A 20861-nucleotide genomic window follows, 5' to 3' on the forward strand; every position below is an offset into this window, starting at 1 on the left:
TGAACCATGAGATCATGACCTGAGCTGAAACCAAGAGCCAGATGACGCTCAACCGACTGAGCCACCCAGGCACCCCTTGGATTAGTGCTTTTAAAATCAATTCTCATTTATTTCGAGGTGGTATGTGCATATTCAGTGACCTTTAATTTTTCACTTTCTTGTATTTTCCAGCTTTTTAATAAAGTCATTGGCTGTTAACAGAATTCTAGGACCATTGACCATAACAGAATTCTAGGTAGAGCAAATTAACGATGATGAGAGTCACAGTATCCTTTCAACTAATAATATTTGACACCACTGACAACAACATCATGAACAAGAAAATATAGGAAAATATCGAGTTGGTCACCTCAACTAGACTATGATTTCCTTCGGGGCATGATACTTATTGTACCCCCGGTACTCAAACGAATACCTTGCCAACAGTAAGTGTGCAGTAGATGTTGATTGGTGAATGAATGAATAGGGGCAAGATGGTTGAATGACTGTTTGATGATAATACTTTTGTGTTTCGGATTCCCGTCTGTCATTTGAAAATTTAACAAATTACCCATTTTAGTAGCCATTGACTGACTTTGCTGTGCGAACACATTTAAGTCAGCCAGCTTTTATTGTGTTTGCTACCGCAAGGTATATGGTGAATATAAAAATGGGTCAGAGTCGGAATTTGTCTTCGAGAAGGTCATAATCTCGTTGGGAGTTTGAGCACTTAGGAGATACTCAGATCCTAATTGCCTTGTAGATCCAAGGATGGAAAAATTAAAGAATAAGCAGATGCGTACATGACTATAATATAGGATAGAGTAATAGGAGTGTTAGAGGGAAATTATTTTTAAAATTTCCCTGGGAGGTTCACAGGAGGAAAATGCCTGAAGGGACTTCTTGGAGAAGAAAGTCCTTTTAGAAATCTCGACAGTTTGAGCAAAGCTACAGAAATGGGAAAACCAAAAAGTATGGATTGCTAACAGAAAACAAGCCACTGAGGGTGGGACTTGGGCCATCAGCAGTGGAGCAGTAAGGGGATTTAGCCTGGGAACCATAACACCCTGTGGGATATGTGCCTTTATGATCCTCCTCTTATGAGGGAAGGAGCTGAAACACTGGGGAATGAATAACTCAACCAAAGCACACAGGTAGTAAGTGGTGGATCCAGGATCCAAAGTCAGACAGTATGGGGCCATGCCCTCATTTTTCATCTCTACACTGCTGCCGTGGGAAGAGGGCAATGCTCGTTTTGCTCTTGCTGCTGTTATGGTCCAGACTGAGTCACCCTGAACCTGGGGAGTTAAGCTCTGTCACCCATTCTTGGTTGATTGGCCCTAGAGCCCTAGGCAGTGGTCCTGCTCTGCTGAGATGATGTCCCCAAAGCACCTAGCACAACGTCAGGCACAAGGCAGGGATTTAGTATGTGTGAGTTTCCTCTTCCTGTCATGGGCTCCGTTTCTCATTAGCCGGTGTGGACGTTCAGTGGAGGGTAGTGCTATGGCTACAGTTGTCAAAAATATTTCCACACCAGTGAATAAATGTTTCCTTTTCTGCCATCTCAGATACCCCAGACCTTTCATGTAGGGCCCTCTGGAATCCATCTGTAATCAAACAACTGAAAGGTCAGCGTGTGACACAACCAGGGGCCCCCAGGATCCGCTCCTGATCTGGGTCTGCTCTGATTGTTTGGGACCCAGTGGTACCGGTGGTTAAACATTTCGAGGATTGCTCTCTAATCTACCCATTTCTGATGCCATCCAGAGCTCTTGGGATACATTCCCCACCTCGTCCTGTCACCATTTTGTCCTCCTGGAAGAGCCGTAGGAAGTCGTTTAATCATTCGTGACCCGTTAGCTGATTATCGTTCTTTTTCATTTTATGTCACACGGTTCCAGGTCATACGGAAGGAGGTGATGAGTTCAGTGTTGGGTCTGGAGAAAAATCGTTCTCTTTGGTTTGGAGGCACTTTCCAGACGGGAAGCTGCAGAGTCTTTGCTGTCGCCCTCTGGTTTGGAGTCAGTCTAAGATGCTTTTGTTTCTGTCATCCCCAGCTGTGTCCACCGGCCCTGTGGGGAGCAGGGCAGCTGTGCGCCATTGCTGCTTGATCATGCGGATATGGTGAACTGTACCTCTGGTGGCCCAGGTCACATGAAGTGTGCTATCACCTGTCAAAGGGGGTTTGCCCTTCAGGCCAGCAGTGGGCAATACCTCAGGCCCGTGCAGGTGAGTTGAAAACCCATGGTCATCGAGACCAAGCTCCTGGGGAGGGAGGGTACCTACACTCCTTCCCCAGGCTGAATTGGGGAAAGGCAGGTGTTTTAAAATCATTTGGAAGGAAAGGTGAGGATTCTAACAAGCAAGGAGAGCACAGCTTCACAGAAATGCAAGGTATATAAGAGCACGTGCAGTTCTCATCAACTAGGGTGCCGGTTTCTCTCGCACAGACAGTAGGTAGGGATACTTATCCCATCTTCCTTCCTTGTTTCTGTCTTCCCGTCAGAAATTATGGTCCCACTTTTGACTTCAAGATGAGAATGCTACACCTTAGACTTGTCCACAATTTGTAAATAAGATAGGTTGTAATCAGCTTGTCTGTGGCTCATGGTTTGACCCCCGGACCTCCTTACAAGAAGGTTGGAGAAAGAGTCTGATTTTCTTCCCTGTGTTACTGAGGTGGGGGTTATATCATGGTTCTACCTTTTACCTAATTTTCCACCGTCTGCAAGGTACCGTATTAACCATTTCCAGCATTTGGAGGGAGTAGAACATGTTAGTTAAGAGCGTGGCTCATGTGACAATCGCAGAATGAAATTTTGGCTCCACTGTTTATTAGTTGTATAATTTTTGGTAAAAACAAGCTTTCTTCCATGTTTGTGAAATAATGAGGACAGAAGTATTTATGTCACTGAGTTATAATGATGACTGATGGGAAATAATTTAAAAGCTTCTAGCTAAGGGGCGCCTGCGTGGCTCGACTGGTTAAGTGCCTGATTCTTGATTTCAGCTCAGGTCGTGATCTCACAGTTCGTGGGTTCGAGCCCCATGTCAGGCTCTGTGCTGACAGCAAGGAGCTTGGGATTCTCTCTCACTCCTTCCCTCTCTGCCCCTCCCCAACTTGTTCTTTCTCTCAAGATAAATAACTAAACATTTTAAAAAATTTAAAAGCTTCTATCTAAATGATAGGCACACAGCACTCTGTTAAGCTGCCATGACTATGAGCATGATAATGTATTCTCAACTAAGACTTCTGTTTTCCATCTTTCCTTTAGGGAGCTATCAATACTCTGCAGAGGGATCTTTAAACTTGAAATCAACCATTAGAAAACCATGACCATAATATGAGACAAAGGATGCATTAGGGAAAAGATAATGGTGCTTGAGGAGAGGACCAGAAAGCCATGGTATGATCAGGAAAAAACGGATGCAAGCCTGGTGGTCAGGTGTCAGTGGTGCCCAAGATTGGAATCTTTTGCCTTTTGTACCAATTGACTACTTAGTAGGTTGTAGATTCACAGAAAACCCTCACTTGCTCAGAGATAGTCTGAATTTAAATACACAAGAGTTGGCTTCAGATGGTTTAGGTTCTTCATAGAGAAACAGTTTTAATATACCTTGAGGCACCAACTCCTCGGTCCGTGATGCTTTGGTCAGAAAGGCAGAGCTCTTATTACCTATTCTTAACCCAGCTTAACTCACACTAAAAAAGATAGAGGGAATGCAAAGGAATTGAGTAGGGATTAAATACATTTGTGTGATAGGTAAAGAGGGGGAGAGAAGAAAAGACAGTGTCTGCAATGTGTTAAAGTTAGGAGCAAAGTCAAGACAAAATGGGCAATATTTAATGAAGGCGAAGCCAGGAGAAAAACCAGGCAATATAGGCAGAGTTTGAGACAGATGCTGTGATTGTTGTGGTTTGAGACAGGCTTCCAGGCTGCGATCAGTGTGTGAGGGGCAGGGTCTGGGTTGGGAGGAGGAAGGTGGGAGCTCACCTTTGCCAACCATATGGTGGAGTCAGCAAACACAGCTCCTGTCACCCGAAGCTGGCCCCACTGAGGAAATTCTACGATCCCGGCTCATGAACACAAGACAGTGGGGAATATTTGCTTTTTGTTGACACAAGAACTGAAACTAAACAGAAAAATGTGTCTGGCTTTGACTTGGGTCCTTCTGGCAGGCAACAGGGAAGCACTGGGAAGAGGGAGGAGCAGCTGGCCAGGAGCGAGTGTCAGGGGTGACAGGTGCTTTCACCAGTCATTGTACCTTTGGCTTTACTGCCACTGTGGTCTCCTGGCGGCATGGCTGCTGAGCCGCAGAATCTCCCCGCTCTCTCTCTGACCTGTGGTAACCCATTGGCTGGAGGGACGGCTGTGCTCTTTCCCAAACAAGCCGTGAACTTCCAGGCCTCTTGGTTTCTGCTCATTCTGTTCTCTTCACTCTGGACTCTCTCTTCTCCTCTACCCCTCTGCTGCTGGGAAGTCCTGCTCATCCTTCATAGGCCAGTTCCTGGGCCCCCACCTCTGGGAACCTCCCTGCAGACACTTACCTCCTGCTCACAGAGGGGCGCTTCCTCCTCTAGCCCTGCCCCCACGTGCCATCTCCCCGCCACAAAACAAGCACCTAGATATGAGAGGGCTGTCTCCTTTTATATTTTTATATTTTCTCTCTTCTTGGTCCCCATTTGCTCCTTCTTTCGTTTTGTCGTTCGCATCCTTTGTAGCGTGTTCTTCAAATCGTTAGAGGAGGGAGTAGGCTGTAACGTATAAAAATGTTATCTCTTGCATTTTCCTTCCTTGTTGCCTTTCGTCCCTTCCTCTCTCTCTCTCTCTTTCTTTCATTCCATACTTCCTCTTTGGTTTTCTGAGCCATTGTTTCAGCCTGTGATTTGCCGTGCTGCTAGACGATGAGGTCCTTGAGGGTGTCTTGTGTATCCCAACCTACACAGAGCCTGGCCCTTTCCAGGGGCTCAAGAAATGTCTCTTCATTTATTTAGTGAGGATGAACCCTAGGGCCACCCAACAAACATGACGGGCTCAGGGAACTGGAATCTCTCCAGTTTAACCACAGGTTTGGAAGGTGCCTTGTGGGCATTAATTCTTGGCCGTTCTTGGATACTCTGCCCAGCAGAGATACGTACGTTCATAGCATTATCGATTGGCTCATCCTCCAGGGTGTCAGCAGGAGCTGGATGACGTGCTCTGAAGGGGGCAGTGTGAGAGACTTTAATACAGAGACTACCTGTGAAGGCAGGGTGCGGGGAAATCATAAGGATATGGTGCAGAATCCCAGGGTGACGGGGTGACATCACCTATAGGCCTGAAGAGTCGACTGCAGGGAGCAGTCAACAGAACCCACAGGAAGAGAGTGCAGGAGAGGATGGAGAGGGCCACCAGAGGACAAAGCCGGCGGGCAGTAATGCCCTAGAGAGGGAGCAGGAAGAATGAGCACCCTGACCTCCCTTTCCTTCCTGGCTCTGCAGTCTCCCACCTGAGTGTGCTAGGTGTTGGGGCCAAGAACAGTCAGAGGAATGAAACCCACAGGGGCACAGAACATGGCGGAGGAGGGCACAGAGTGGATCCAGGAGCCCATGGGGGGAAGCCACGAGTTGGGTGGGAGGAGTGTCTCCACTTCATGATCCTCTTACACTAACAGGGGCGGTCAGCAGCCGCCCACCTGGCTATTGTGAGACTGTATCAAAGCCAATAGGGCACGAAGGGGGAGCGAGGCAAAATAATTTGGTCTGTTGTGAATGTTTGCACCAGTAATCACCGGGACTCTTCCAAAGCTTGGAAACTGCTTTGATAAGCCTTTTCATGTGACCTTGATGGAGGAAAATTCTCCGTTTCCAGAAGGAAATTCTGCTCACCTGTTCCTCTGGGCACTGGGACCGGGCTGTGAGCTGCATGCCCCTTGATTGTGGCATTCCCGACCCATCTTTGGTGAACTACGCAAACTTCTCCTGCTCAGAGGGAACAGACTTTCTGAAGCGCTGTTCAATCTCCTGTGTCCCACCAGCCAAGCTCCAAGGTATTGTCAGCCAAGCAGGAACCGAACGCAAGTCCTCTTCAGCCTCTCACTCTTTGGGGGTTCTGTGGGGGGGTCTTTCTTCCACCCTAGTACTCTTCCCATTTTCTCTGCTGTGCCACCCTCTCCTGATAACACCACCAAAATCCCAAAGGGCAACGCTTTTCTTTGTCCCGATGACATGGAAAGATGCCCTGTCTCAAGTCTCATTAATGAAAGACACTTAGACTTCCCTGTTTTTATTTGGTTGTATGTCCTCTGGAAACAAGCTGAGTAACAGTTGCCTGATCACATTAATAATTAAGAAACGCTTTACGATGCACATTTTTTACTTAACATTTACAACCTTCCTCTGCGTCAGGTGCTTTTAGTTCTATTGTATAGGTAAGAACAGAGTTGCAGGAATCGCCCCTGGCTGTGCTGAAAGTAAGAGCTGAAGATGGGAGAGAGCCTGCTCTGACCCCGCACTTACTCTTCACCTCTTCTCAGCCTTTGGTGTGCCTAACAAGGACCCAGGAGGCTTGTTACAAATGCAACTTCCTGGGCCTAATGCTGCCAGAGCCTGATTTAGTAGGTCTGAGGTGCATTCGTGATGTTACTGTGGGAAGTTCATGGATTGCATTTGGAGGGACCATGAATGGCCCTGGGGCATAGAGTGTGGTGTTTATGTACAGAACTCTGCATCCAAACTACCCGAGTTCAAACCCTGTGTCTGCCGCTCTGGCAAGTTACCTGAACTCAATTTCCCCACCTGCAAAGTAAGAGATAATGATGGTATCTATTTCAGCGGGTTGCTTCAGGTGTGAAGTTTATGCAAGTGTCGTAAAATGCTTAGAACAGTGCCTGGCATATAAGCCCTCCCAAGGTGTCTTCTCTGATTATTATTATGCTTTCCACGATACTGCCACTAATATATTTTTGTTATTTGTAGTTGGGAAGGGAGGTAATGATTTGGCCGATAGCTATTCTTCCACTCTGGTCAGAAAATACCTACCTGACCTCCGTTCTGTGTAGGAGATCACAGGAGATGCTCAGTGGGGGAAAGAGAGATAGCATGAACACTGGACCCGAGATGTTAGAGACGATTCTCAACAAAGAATTATGTGACTTCCTGAGAACACCGACAGTTTGACAGGTTTTTGTTCTTTTCTGCTGAGCGTTGGTTTCCAGACTCTGCCCTGAGCATCCTGTGCTTTTCTTTCCTGGGGTCAGGACTGAACCCATGGCTGACTTGTCTTGAAGACGGGCTCTGGTCCCTCCCGGAAGCCTACTGCAAGTTGGAGTGTGACGCGCCCCCTGTAATCCCGAATGCCAGCCTGCTCTTGCCTCACTGCCTCCAGGGCAACCATGATGTGGGCTCCGTCTGTAGATACGAATGCAAACCAGGCTACTACGCCAAGCCGAGTGCCGAGGGTAAAGTCAGGAGGTAAGCTGGGTTGTTTCTGGGTCTTTGCAGTTCTCTCTGCCCTCGAGCTTTCACTTGTAAATCCCAGACCATTGTTTTGGAAATAATATTAAGGTCTTCCGGTTGTCCATTGCTTGTTGTGTTTGTTTTTCTGTATAATCTCTCTTTACCTGCACAGGTGTATTCTCCAGGCAGACAGGTTGACCAGGTGTGCTTTCTGTAAAAATATTCTTTCCCATAGGAGTTCCCATCAGCCTCACTTAGGGGCTTTTTATTTGTTTGTTTGTTTATATTTTTTAATTTTTAAATTTTTTAAAATGTTTATTTATTTTTGAGAGAGAGAGAGAGAGCCAAGTGGGGGAGGGGCAGAGAGAGAGAGAGAGAGAGAGACAGAATCTGAAGCAGACCCCAGGCTCTGAACTGTCAGCACAGAGCCAGACGTGGGGCTCGAAATCACGAACCATGAGATCATGACCTGAGCTGAAGTCGGATGCTTAATAGAGTGAACCACCCAGGCACCCCCCTTAGGTGCTTTTTAAAAGAATCTCTGCCCTGGGGGCACCTGGGTGGCTCAGTCGGTTAAGTGTCTGACTTCGGCTCAGGTCATGATCTCACAGTTCATGAGTTCGAGCACTGCGTTGGGCCCTGTGCTCACAGCGAGGAGCCTGCCTCAGATTCTCTGTCTCCCTCTCTCTCTGCCCCTCCCCTGCTCTGTCTCTCTCAAAAATGTTTTAAATAAACATTAAAAATAAATACATAAAAATATCTCTGCCCTAATTACTGTTTTCCTTGAAAGTAAGTGTTGGGAGCTTCCCAAGTGTTACGCGTGTCGCCCAAATCCAACTGTGGGCAGAACATCCTCATCAGGACGGTTGGGAATTTATGATTGTGGCTCTAGGAGAAACTGCCTGGGCTGGTCCCCAGTCCAGACGTTTATTACCTGTGTGATGCTGGGAAGGTTTCTTTCTCCGCCTCGGTCTTTCTCATCTGTAAAACAAAGACAGTAATAATAATACCTATCTGATAGGGCTTGTGTGGGGACTAAATTGATTAATTAAGTAATTAAGCATAAGGTTTGGTAAATTTATTTTAAAAACATAAAACCCAATACATATTAGCCATTACTATCATTGTAGTCTGTCTGCCTTCTCCTTCCCGGGCTCTGTGTGCGCGAACACTCCTAGAACATTCCCAGACCTAGGGAAACCGGGAGCCTTTCTGCTGATCAGAAAGAACAAAAGCCTCGCGGCACCCTTTAAGAGGAAAGGCTCTGAAGAGAGTCCTGCTGGGCTTCAAATCCCAGTCAGCCCCTTTTTTTTTCAGCTGAGTAACCTCAGGCAAGTTATGTAGCTCTTTGGGTCTCCTTGGTAAGTTGAAGATAATGGCCACATCAGTGTTGAGGTGAAGATGGCAGGAAATAATGCACCCTGCCTGCCATGTGCCAATGGCTCAATAAAGGGTTTCAGAAAAAGAAGGCTTTTCTGAACAAACAAAACAAACAAAAAGCTTTCAGAAAAAGGAAACTCCTTTCACTCAGTAACTAGTAGCCATACTTTCCCTATCATAAATTATGTGGTATAGGAGAAAATCTAGTTTGTTTCTTACCGAGGACTTAATTAAAAGTCTCCCCATGGTAGGTATTTTTTTAAAGATGGATTTTTCAAAATATTTTTAAGAATATTTTGCTTATTTTTGAGAGAGAGAGAGAGAGAGATGGGGGGTGGGGGAAAGGGCAGATAGAGAGGGGGACAGAGGATCCAAAGTGGGCTCCACGCTGACAGCAGTGAGCCCGATGTGGGGCTCAAACTCATGAACTGTGAGTTCAAGACCTGAGCCAAAGCCTGCCGTTTAACTGACTGAGCCACCCAAGCGCCCAGGGATTTTGTGTTTTGAACTAACAATCCCAGCTATGGCATTACCAGTGAGGCCAAGGGATACAGGGTTTGCTTATAAGCTAGACTTCTTTAAGGGGACAGAAGAATATCAGGAAACTTACTCTCTGGCTCTCATTTGACCTTCACTAATCAGTACTCAGCCATCTTTCTGTGGGGTGGATTGAGTCTGACTTTGTCCAGAGCCTTCCACTCCAGAGAAAGCCCAGGCTTCTATAGGCTTCTATGTGTGTGTGTGTGGGCGGGGTGGGGAGAGGGGCTGCGGGGGCGGAGGGGCGGGGGGGCAGGCAGGGAGCAAGTCAGGCGAGAGCCAGGCTGATGAGAATATGAATAATACTGATGAAAAATTCATTAAGAGGCAGCACTGGGTTCAGTGGACTCTGGCAGGTATAGTCAACAGTTTTTGACAACTGAAAACACATTTGCATGTGCTTTTCATAGGATCTAGATCAATTTGCATAGGCACACATTGACAGGCAGTGAGGACCTGGGCCACCTTCAAGTGGTATTACAACTCACCTGCAGGCTGCTGTTTTCTGGCTTCTTCCTTCTCTCTTCTTGCCTCCCTTTTCACAGACCTGCACCTGACTCAGGTATCTGCAGAACAGTGCAGAGAAGAATAATTGAGGGGGAGAGAAAATTCTCCAGACCAGGAGGAATTAAGGGTGGAGGGATTATTTCTAGCTCCCTCGGCCCATGGCTGAGCTTTGTGTTGAGACCGAGCCTTCCCCCTAGAACTTTGGGCTTTCTGCCTTACCCTGCAGGCTTTCCCAGTCCGGGCAGGGGCACACAAGGGCCATTTGTTGGCATAGCTCTTCTGGTTGAGAAACTGGAAGCTTGCAACATCGGCATCGGTTTTGGCATAAACATTTACATTCGCAAACACCGTGCTGAGGAAAGATTAAATTATTTACCCCACAGTGTAAACTGATTTAAATCTTAGTTTACACCTGTTTACATAGCAGGCGGTGGATTGGTAATCAGAAGTTTGCAAGCCGGGCGTAAATCACTGTCACTTACCGCTTCTGTTTACCCAACAAACTATGTCAGCCTTGTTCCTCGCTTGGTGGAAAGAGCCCAGAGTTGTACAAATGGGGCTCTAAACTTCTTTCTAGGACATGTGAGCAGGAGAAGAAATTGAAAAAAGTAAGCAGGGAGATCAATCCAGACAGAGTGGGCATATGCTCATTATATGTAGTTCTGTGCCTAGTGGAAAAAACCCACTTGATGGCCAGATTTGCACCTGATTGTTTTCATGACTCTGAACAATGTACTCAATATCCATGTGTCTCAATTTTTGCATCCATAATGTGAGGGGTAGTAATTTCTACCCAACGGTGCTGTTTTGAGGCTGAAAGTAGGTAATGCACTGAAAGCATTTTATCAACTGCCATGTTCAGTGTAAGTACCAGGCATTGCTTTTTGTTCATGTCTTTTTAAAACAAGGAAACAACTACCAAAATATCAGCCAAGTACATCCCTTGCTCTTAAGTCTGTTGAACGTTGTTTCAAGATGAAAGGGAGACGAGCACTGGATCTGACTTTTCTCTTCGGATCGACCCATTTCAGTTTTGTCCCATTCAACTTGGAGGTGGCAGGGAGGGCACAGCACCGGCTGGCAGGTTCATCACGTGCGTGCTCTGTGCCGGTCTCCTGGCTGGGGCTGAGGAAACACGCATGAGGAAGATCTGGGATCTGATCTCCGGGAACACGCAGCCTCCATGGCCTCCCCCTTTCACGTGCTTTATTTCTCCTTGAAGTACAGTAGAGAGGGGGACGCAGCCACAGGTGGGCACTTTCACCGGGCCCCTGGACTCCTAGCCCCTTCTTCCCAGGATTTGAGAGTGGCACCACCCGCACTGGATCTAGTCCCTGAGGACAGGCAAATGCAATAGCTTAGGCCTGAGTCAAAGACTCTGACCCTGAAGTCATGGCTGGAGTCAGCATCACCCAAGCCCGATGGCGTCCCCAGAGGGAGATTGAGAAGGAGGGCAAATGGATGTTGGGAGAGCAAAAAATTCAATAAAACAAAAATAAACATCTATATGATGGTAGAGCCATATCCTGAAATAGCCTGCTATCATCAAAGATGTTTGGGAGAATATTAAAGACGTGGGAAAACATTCACAATACAATGATAAGTGGGTAAAAGCAGGAAAGTAATTGTTATAATCAATGATATGATCTATTTTCCATATTAAAATTATATTTTATCACTTCCTTAATAGCTGGAAATGATTATGATACTAGTAATTATAACCTCTAGGTAGTAGGTTCATAGGGAATATCTTTTCTTTTTCTTTTTTTATTTATATATATTTGCTAAGTTTTCTAGATTTTCTAATGAGGTAAATGGATAAACGTTTTAAAAACTAAAATAACGAAGTGAGCTATTAAGAGTAGATTATAGCAATTTGTGGAGGCAGAGAGTGATAAAAGTAAAACTAGGCAGATCTTTCTCCATAGGCAAACCCAGGAGAGACCAGCACCCCAAGAAGCAGGAGGAAAGGTCCATGACCTTTCCACCACGTGCCCAAATCTTTCTACGTTCTTTGAGGACAAGCACTGTCTTTATTCTTGAAGGCCACTTCATACCTTTTCTCATCCAGTCCTGACACCTCTTCCCTAACTTCCCGTGTATCACCTCACTCCCCAAAGTGAAGAGTCTGCTCACAGGTGTGCAAGCTCATCTACACCCCAAACAAGCTCTCCCCTTCCCTGCCGTCTAAAATGCAGTTCATCACCTTGGTTCTGGACCCCATCTCCCTCCTCAGGGATTTCCCTCAACCCATTTCCCCTTTTCTTTCCTGCGTCTGAGGCTTCCCTCTTCCTTTTGCCCAGTCACTTCTCTTTCGTCGTGCTCAGGTTTCGCCCATGTTACAGCACAAATGAGCAAAGCCTTTTCTTGATCCCATGCTCCCATCCTGGCTACCGTTCTTTCTTTCTCTGTCCCTTTTACACTGAAACTTGTGGTAAGAGTTGTTTGTCTTCACTCTCTCATTCTTGCCCTCTTTTCTGTCCTCCACACCTACATTCACGTTTTTACTTTCATCTCTTCGCTAGATCTGGGCCTGCCACGGGTCTTTCTACTACCAAATGCAGTGACTCTTCTTGGACCTCAGGTTCCTTGAGAATATTTGGCTTGTGTTGGGGTCACCATGAGAGAGGATGGACCCTCCCACCCATAATTTGGTGTGGATGGTGAAACTAATGATACCACACACAGACCAAGAGAACATGAAAAGGTTTATGACTCACAAAACGAGGTCTTCTGGGACGAGAAGGAGAGGATCCCAGGTTGACCTTCAAATGGCTGGAGACACAAAGGCAAAGAGAGAGACTGGGGTTTTGTGGTGCTTAGGGAGTGGGGCTTATGCCAGGGCTTATGTTCATGTGAACAGAACCTGTGTGGCTTGAACTTTCTGCTGAGGCCAAAAGAGGACGCACACACCTTTCTGACAGGCTTGCTCCATGAGGGAGGCGGTGGGGCTTGGAAGCTCTTGACAAACATGAAAAATGGAGCCAGGCTCTTTATTATAGCATTGTTGGCTACAAACCTGCTTGAAACTTCTTCCTTTATTCTGTTCTGTTTCGCTCCCTGATTTTCCTTCTTCTCTGTCTCTTCTCAATTTTATTTTCTAGCTTCCCCCCTCTGCCCGTTCCTTCAGTGTTGGTGTTTCTCTGAGCTCACATTTCTCTCTTGTTCTGCACACTTGTCTGGGATGGAGCTCATTGACCGCATAGCCTTGACTATCATCCACACGCTAATGCTTCCTAAACCCATACCTGCTACTCTAGTCTCTTCCATTAACGGCCATAAGTACCATTAGAACCACTGCTCATGGATGCAGCCACTTGGATATCCCATCTGTACTTCAAACTCTTACTATATAAAACAGAGCCTCTTATAATCTCTCAAATCTTAATGTTCTTCTGTGTTCCATGCGATTCATCAGGCCAAGAACTTACACATAATTTGAGACTCTTCGGTGTCCTTCACCCCCAATCAAATCAGTCATCAACTTCCATCTAGTGTCATCTTACTGACTCTCAAATATGCCCATTTCTCCCCATCCCTGCTGCCACTTCCCTGTAACAGGCCACTATCTTTTTCCACTTCTCAACTGGTCTTTCTGGCTCTAGTCTTTCTCCCTTCAATACATTTATCACTCGGCAGCAAAAGTGATCTTCAAAAAACTCAACTCCATTTGTAGTTTTTCCCCATGTGAAATTGAATGGACAGCCTTTCTGCCATTTCACTAGGGAAAAAAAAATCTTAAACTTAAAATAGTTTCAAGGTCTTGTATAGTCTAGCTGGGCTTTGCTTACTTCTCTAGGCTCATTGCTTAATCTCTTTCCTGGGAGACCACTTCCCTCCAACAGTTACACACAACACCTTCTGTAGTGTAGGTTCTCATGCCACTGGATTTATTTTACTTCCTCACATAAGCCTTGGCTAACATGCCTCTGGGTCAGAGCTCTCCCGACAAGGATCTTTGCCTTAGCTGACTCTTACTCTCCGATTTTTAGCATAGGTGTGGTTTTACCTAGGAAGACAATCAGATCTCCCATCTGTAAGAAGTGCCCTTCCCATGGGTCGCACTGCACACAGAAATCTTCTGGCAGCATCATTTATCTCGCTGAGTAGAAATTGTCAGGTACTTGTCTGTATTCTCCAATAGACCATAAATATTTGTTTAGCTCTGTGTGCCCAATGGTTACTACATTTATTGGTAGGCACTCAATAAATACTTTATGAATGGATGGAAATTCATTTATTAGAAAAATCTTGATAGGAATTTGGGGTTAAATTTGAGGCTAAAAATGGCAAAGGAAGGGGGGGCGGTTTCTTAGGAGGGAGTGGAGATCTCTATTTCAAAAACTTTAGAGTAGAAGAACTCTAAAAACATATGTGTATGTTTTTCTTCTAGCATTTGTCTCAGTAACATGGGAGGAACAGTCTTCCACAAAGACAGTTTACTTTTATTTATTCAACACACATGTAAACTTGATTAACACAACTCAGTACGAGTTGTTAGTCACACAAAAGGATTAGATCTCTCAACAGGCTCCCCAGAACAACAGTGCTCTTACCTGACGGCATGTTCGACTCGCCTGGGGAGACTGAAAAAATCTTAATGTTCAGCTCCTACCCCACACCAATTACATCAGAGTCCCTGCAAGTGGGACCCAGGCATTAGTGTTTTGCAAAGCTTCCCAAGTCACTTCAGTCCACGGCCAAAATCAAGAAGCACGGCCCTAGTGGAATCTTTGTTTCTTTAAGAACAGTATCAGTCATGGGATTTTGACTTGCCTAAAAATATCCAGAGTAATGTTTTCTTTTTTCAAAAGTAGTGTCACAGCACTTTTGCACGCCAGATTTTTACATGTCTCTTTGAGGCTTATTTGTTTTTGGAGTTAGTCAAAAAAATACAAACAATTGTAGCTCCAAAGAAATTGTTAAATTTAAGTAGTTTCACGAGTTCTTTCTTACTGACATTTTACAATACACACACAGGCTCCTTGAAACCTCTTCCTTTTTCTCCCAAGCAATTTACTTGCACATATACGTCATTTTTCATCACGCCTTTATTGTTTCATTCACTTGACTTCCCAGAAAGCTAAAATAAATGTGTTTGACTTCTATTTTATCAAAAAGACCATATTATATTCCTCCTTATCTTGCACTCCCATGGTTACCTTGTTCTCATTTAGGTGTTATCTTTATGTGTGAAGGTTAGGTTAACCTCATTAGGGCCCATAATTAATTTCACTTCGAAATTATTCCAACCTTCTAACTTTACTTAGACAGCCTCTCCCTCTATAAGCCATTCATCAAGATGCCAAGTGAAGTGGGCTGTAGTCGTCAGATCTTCCTCAGCCTGATTGTAAACAGCTACACTTTCTGACAGTCACCCGTGGTATCAGCTTTTCCAAAGAACATCAATCTAGCTGAGTTCTATAAGCACAAACGTAGGTCAAAACTGTGATACACTGGCCTCACACTATGACTCGTTAGTGTTTAACAGATACTTGGTTGGTATACTTCTTCAGTGGAGTTTGTCTCTTCTAACTTGGGGGGAGGGCTTGGGATGGCCTTGGACTAGTAGACATGTGGACTTTAGCCATCTCTACACATAGAAAGATCATTTGGTATGGAAGAGAGTTAAAAAGCCTAAGGCCTTGGCTCCGTTCTGTTGGGTTGATGATATAATAAGACGATCGTATATTATGATATAGTAATGCAGAGCTTGATATATGGTAATAGTAATATGGGTCGATAGATTATTATCCTCCAGACAGATGAGGAAACTGAGACTCAGAGTATCATTAGTAGCCTTCCCATAATCACTCAGCCGATATATGGTGTTAAGTCATTCTGACTCCAAAGCCCGTGCTCTTGGCTAACAAGACTTTCAATATTGAGCAAATTACTACATATCTCTGGGCCTTTTTTCCCCACGTCTGTAAAATACGGGAAAATCTTGAGTGACTTCCAGCTCCAACAGCCTGTATTTCATTTTCCATCTCAGTAGAATCAATGAGAAGAGTTAAGCACTTTGGCATAACACCATTGAGAGAAGTGATACGTGACAATTTATGGCCACCAGCAAAAACACAGAGAAGCAGTGATATGTTAGTGTACAGGCATAATCTTAGTGGGCAATACTTACAGTAATACTTGGAGAATTTCTGGTCCGAGCCAAGGGTCAAGGTTTCATTCTCTTCTAATTGATAGATTCTGATGGATTGTTCTCCATTCACACCCAGGAGGATTGGTTCTTCTTTGAAGACAAAATATGGGTACATTTTTAAGATCTCTAGAATTGACTTTAAAGATTAAGTACTTCCCTAAACCTTCCCTAATGAGGAAAATTTAGTTAAAATGCTAAGCAGGCTTTCCTTCGTCCAAGATCTATCTCTTGGCTTAGTGGTTAAGTACACAGGTTCTGGGATTAGTGAGATCTAAGTGTGAATCCTAACTCTGCCATTTATTAGCTCTTAGACCTTGGGCAGGTCACTGGTCTATATTGAACATCACTGTTTTTACTTATAAAATGGATTTTAGGAAATAAGAATACGTATAGATTCTTATAAGGATTAAATTGGATAATGGCTGTAAAGAACTGAGCACAGTTCTTAGTCATTGAAGCTTTAGGTCAGCAAAAGCCGGTATTTTAGCATCATCATTATCATCATCATTAGGTTAATTCCCCTTGCAAAATTACCCTTGCTTTTGGTGTGTTTAACATGTAAACTCTTTCTTTAACAAGGAATGCACTCAGCTATTTTTATCAGTGGCTGTTGTCTCCCACCTATGGTTGGTGCCCTATGCTCCCAAAAAACAACATGGAGACCAGGAAGACTGAAGCTGGTCTTCTAATTAGGAGGTACAGGTCTTCAGTTACCGGGGCCAGTGGGGGAGTGCATTTCCTCTGCCTATAAGACACACACACACACACACACACACATCAAAACAGAAAGTTCATTAAATTTAAAAAATATGTATGCAGTTTCCTCCCCCAATCAGAACTCTCTCTAAATGCTTCATCTCATCCTGCTGTCAACTCAGTGAGTTATCCAAATACTACAGTGGCTTCCAGTAGACCATGAAAAGGAAAAAGGGGGACGTGGGGAGAAAGAAATGGAAATGAAATAGTAAGATAGAGCTAGACATACTTCAAAAATTGGGGCCAGCAAATAAGGTCAGGCTGGTCTGGGAGGAGAAAAGAAGGGCATGTCCTGGAGATGTTACCTAGATTTTGAGACCCTTTTGATCTTTTTGAACTGTGACTTGAATCTCTGAGGTTCATCTGATTTTATCGTACCATAGGAAGGGAAAGAAAGACTTGGCTAATGAAATGGAGATGTGTAGTGAAGGTAAATGTGTGAAATTCCTTAAATATCCTGGATTTGCAATTTAAAAAAAAATCAGGAAAATCATCTATGTAATTTTTAAACTCTGTGTCATGACATTGTGCATAGGCATATATGAATACATGTTAAACCTATGTAGATCTAGGACCAGACACATGTGTTTTCTGTGATTTGCCAGTTAAGGGACAGGACACGCTATAATCTCTGGGTACACTCCTGCATCTGGGAGAAATGGAAATTTGTTTTCTTTCCATTAAGACATTGTCTGGCTTTATAATTAGTGTTTATAGTAAATACATTCAAAGTTTATCCTTGGAATCCTCAATTCTCTTGCCATTGTAGGATAATGTGAGCTTTAGGCTAATCTATTGCAGCCTCTTTTGGCATCAGAGTGACTAAGCCTCTCCTCCAAGCCTTGGCCACTCAAATGCACACCCGCATGCAGGCCAGCTCACTGCTGCGGGCTGCACGGGGCTCCAGCCATTGGCGTGCAGGCCTTCACGTCAAATACAGCATTTGCTGAACTCATAAATTTCCCTGTGACCTTCAATCTCAAGCTAGGGAGCATCTGATTGCAAAACTGTCCTTCTTTTGATTTGATATTACACTGACTGCTGATTTCTCTATTAATCAGGAAGAATAATATTTAAAATCTTATATGAGTCAACACTGGATTATTTTATATATGATATATATATATATATATATATATATAACATACACATATACATATATGTATATGTATATATAACATACTCATCATCATATAACTCATATGAGTAAGCACTGGATTATTTTATATATGTTATATGTATGTCACATATACATATATGTAATGTATATGTATATATAACATATACATATACATACACACATATACATACACATACACCACACACACGCACGCGCATACACACACATACACATAAATACACCAATAGTTTCTTCGACCCATACTTTCTCTCCCTGATGCCTTTTCTTTGCTTCTTTTGCCCCCTACCTCATCCTCCGTCTCAGTCTCCTATTAATCCCTTCTTTAGCCTAGTGGGTGAACAGGTTGATTGTGACCTTCTTTTGGTGTCTAGTGATGGGGTCAGGTTAAGCCAAACTGATTTACAAACTGTCTCCTGAATGATTCTGGGAGGGACAAAAATCTGCACAACTGAGTAAGGTGGAAAGCCTGTGTAGAATGTTAACACAGAACACTCATCACATACACAGGGAGAGAGAAAAAGAGGGATGGACCGAGGAGGGTGGCTGAGTAGATCTTTTGGTCATCGGAGCTAATAATTTCTGCTGTTCACTGAGCATTGCATGTGCCATTCATTGTACTACATACTTTATATACACTAACTTATATGAACTTATTTTTTTAAACATTTATTCATTTTTGAGCGACAGAGAGAGAGCACAAGCAGAGGAGGGGCACAGAGAGAGAGGGAAACACAGGATCCGAAGCTGGCTCCAGGCTCTGAGCCATCAGCACAGACCCCAATGCAGGGCTTGAGCTCAGGAACCATGAGATCATGACCTGGGCCGAAGTGGGATGCTAAACCAACTTATATAAACTTCTAATGATCTTGTAAAGAAGCTGGTATTAAACCCTGTTTTCAGATTGGAAAACTGAGACAAGAAAGCTAAATAATGTTTTAAAAGCCAGAGATTTATTTGGAGCCACACCTGGAGTTCAAGCATTAGTCTCCTGATTCCAAGTCACCTGCTCTTCACCACTTGGGCACACCTTATTCCTGATGGGAATCACCCAGTGTAGCCACTAAAAGCCTACTGAAGTCCCCTGGGGCCTCTGACTCTTCCTCTTTAGTCAGGGAAGGTTTCAAGGAGAATGTTAACCAGCCTGTTCATTCTAGCCCACATCAGAAGGGTGAGCTGTCTGGAGCACTGTAAATGTGGGATTCCCCTGTGTGAATTCCAAAGTCCTTAGGCATATCACAACCTTCCAGAAGTTCTCAGAACTTAGTGGGCTCAGATTTTATCATTGCTATGACTTCTGGACAAGGAGCTATGTAAAGAGCTTTGCTGTCCAAAAGAGCAACAATCATATGCAGTGATTGAAGAGTTAGTTCCAAGGTGAGTGAGTGTGGGGTTGTGTGTTTCTACTGTGAGCACTTCCCTTTTTTCTAAGTTTATTTATTTATCTGAGAGAGAGAGAGAGAGAGAGAGAGAGAGAGAGAGAGAGAGAACGCACACACGTGCAAGCTGGGGACAGGCAGAGAAAGGGAGAGAGAGGGGGAGAGAGAATCCCAAGCAGGCTCCGTGCTGTCAGTGCAGAGCCTGACGCGGGGCTTCATCTCACAACTGTGAGATCTCGACCTGAGCAGAGATCAAGAGTTGGAAATTTAACTTGACTGAGCCACCCAGGTGCCCCTACTGTGAGCACTTTCTATCTGGCCTGTCTGTGACCTGGGCTGACCAGGAACAGAGATCTAGCAATACCTGAAGGAATTCATACACTGAACACTTTGTGAAGATAGACAAAAGAGTTCTTGCAGTGAGAGAACCTGCCCTCTGATATTGAATTCAGACAGTTTGGGGCCCTTTTTGGCCAGAGTTTTGTCCTACCTTCCCTCCTCCAGGTGCTTCTCTTGCCTTGCCTCTTCCTGAACACAAGATAGAGCAAGATAAAGCTGAACATACTTCAGAAATTAGGGTGGGCGCACATGCATATGTGCACACTTTTCCCATTTATACTTTTGGCCAAAGCTTCAAACACACTCCACCTTTCACACCTCTGGGTTCTTTCATGCAGCGTTCTTCTGGCAGGTATGCCCTTGTCTCCTTCCCTGTCTAATGAACCCATCTCAAAGTGTTTCTTTCCTGATATCCTTTATGTCCCCAAGCAGTGCTGGTGGCTCCCTCTCCAGGCCCCCCATAGGTCAGTACTCTGGTTCTACAACTACTCCGGTATCTGTATCTACAACTGCAGGGCTTTCTGTAATGCACAGGCACATACTAGATGCTCAGTGAATACTTGTTGAGTGGATGTATGAATAGACAAGTGAATGATGGAAGATGGTGAAGGCAAGAGATCCCTGTTTAATAGTTTTTGTCTTGGACCCAGTTCACTCCAGCATTTCAGTGTAATTACCAGGTCTGCAAATACACACTGAAGGGAATGAGTATTAGAATTCTGCAGAATAATGTTAATTGCCATTGTACATGTTTGGGTTTAAATCACATGCATTAGAGAGGAACTTCAGAATGTGTTAAAATCTGGGGGTAACCTGAGAAGATTCAGTAGGAAGGTAACCCTGTTAACTATATGGACAATGACGTGAGGGGCCAAGGGACTCGTGCAAAAGAGATTAAGTAGGAGCTATTGGACTTAAAAGGAGAGAGGCTGAGGGTTGGACAACCAAGGCCGGCACAGGAGGAGGTAGAGAAGGGCCTCGACCTTGAGTTAGGTGTTCAGACCGGGGGCAGGGCATTGTTGCATCTGCAGATTTGGAGACCTAAGATTTAGTAGCAGAAAGTCCAAAGATAGAAGTGAGGGGTTGGGAGGCACCTGGGTGGCTCAGTCGGTGAAGCATCCGACTCTTGATTTCAGCTCAGGTCATGATCTCCTCCTTGTGTTGGCTCTGTGCCAAAGCGTGGAGTCGGCTTGGAATTCTCTCTCTTTCTGCCCCTCCCCTGGTCACACACACATTGTCTCTCTCTCTCTC

At 44.6% G+C, this 20861-nt stretch overlaps 1 protein-coding gene across 1 annotated transcript in view; it reads left to right on the top strand.

Moving 5' to 3' along the window:
• The first annotated feature begins 1179 nt into the window (after positions 1 to 1179).
• Positions 1180 to 20861, top strand: part of PAPPA2 (pappalysin 2) — an 86211-nt gene continuing 66529 nt past the window's right edge. The window contains exons 1-5 of the mRNA XM_049635036.1: positions 1180 to 1254; positions 1881 to 1993; positions 2037 to 2208; positions 5832 to 6009; positions 7249 to 7432. Of these exons, the coding sequence (XP_049490993.1) occupies positions 1180 to 1254; positions 1881 to 1993; positions 2037 to 2208; positions 5832 to 6009; positions 7249 to 7432 (722 nt within the window). The remainder of the gene's footprint in view (positions 1255 to 1880; positions 1994 to 2036; positions 2209 to 5831; positions 6010 to 7248; positions 7433 to 20861) is intronic.

Source organism: Panthera uncia, chromosome F1 (assembly GCF_023721935.1).
Source record: "Panthera uncia isolate 11264 chromosome F1, Puncia_PCG_1.0, whole genome shotgun sequence".
Taxonomy (NCBI): domain Eukaryota; kingdom Metazoa; phylum Chordata; class Mammalia; order Carnivora; family Felidae; genus Panthera; species Panthera uncia.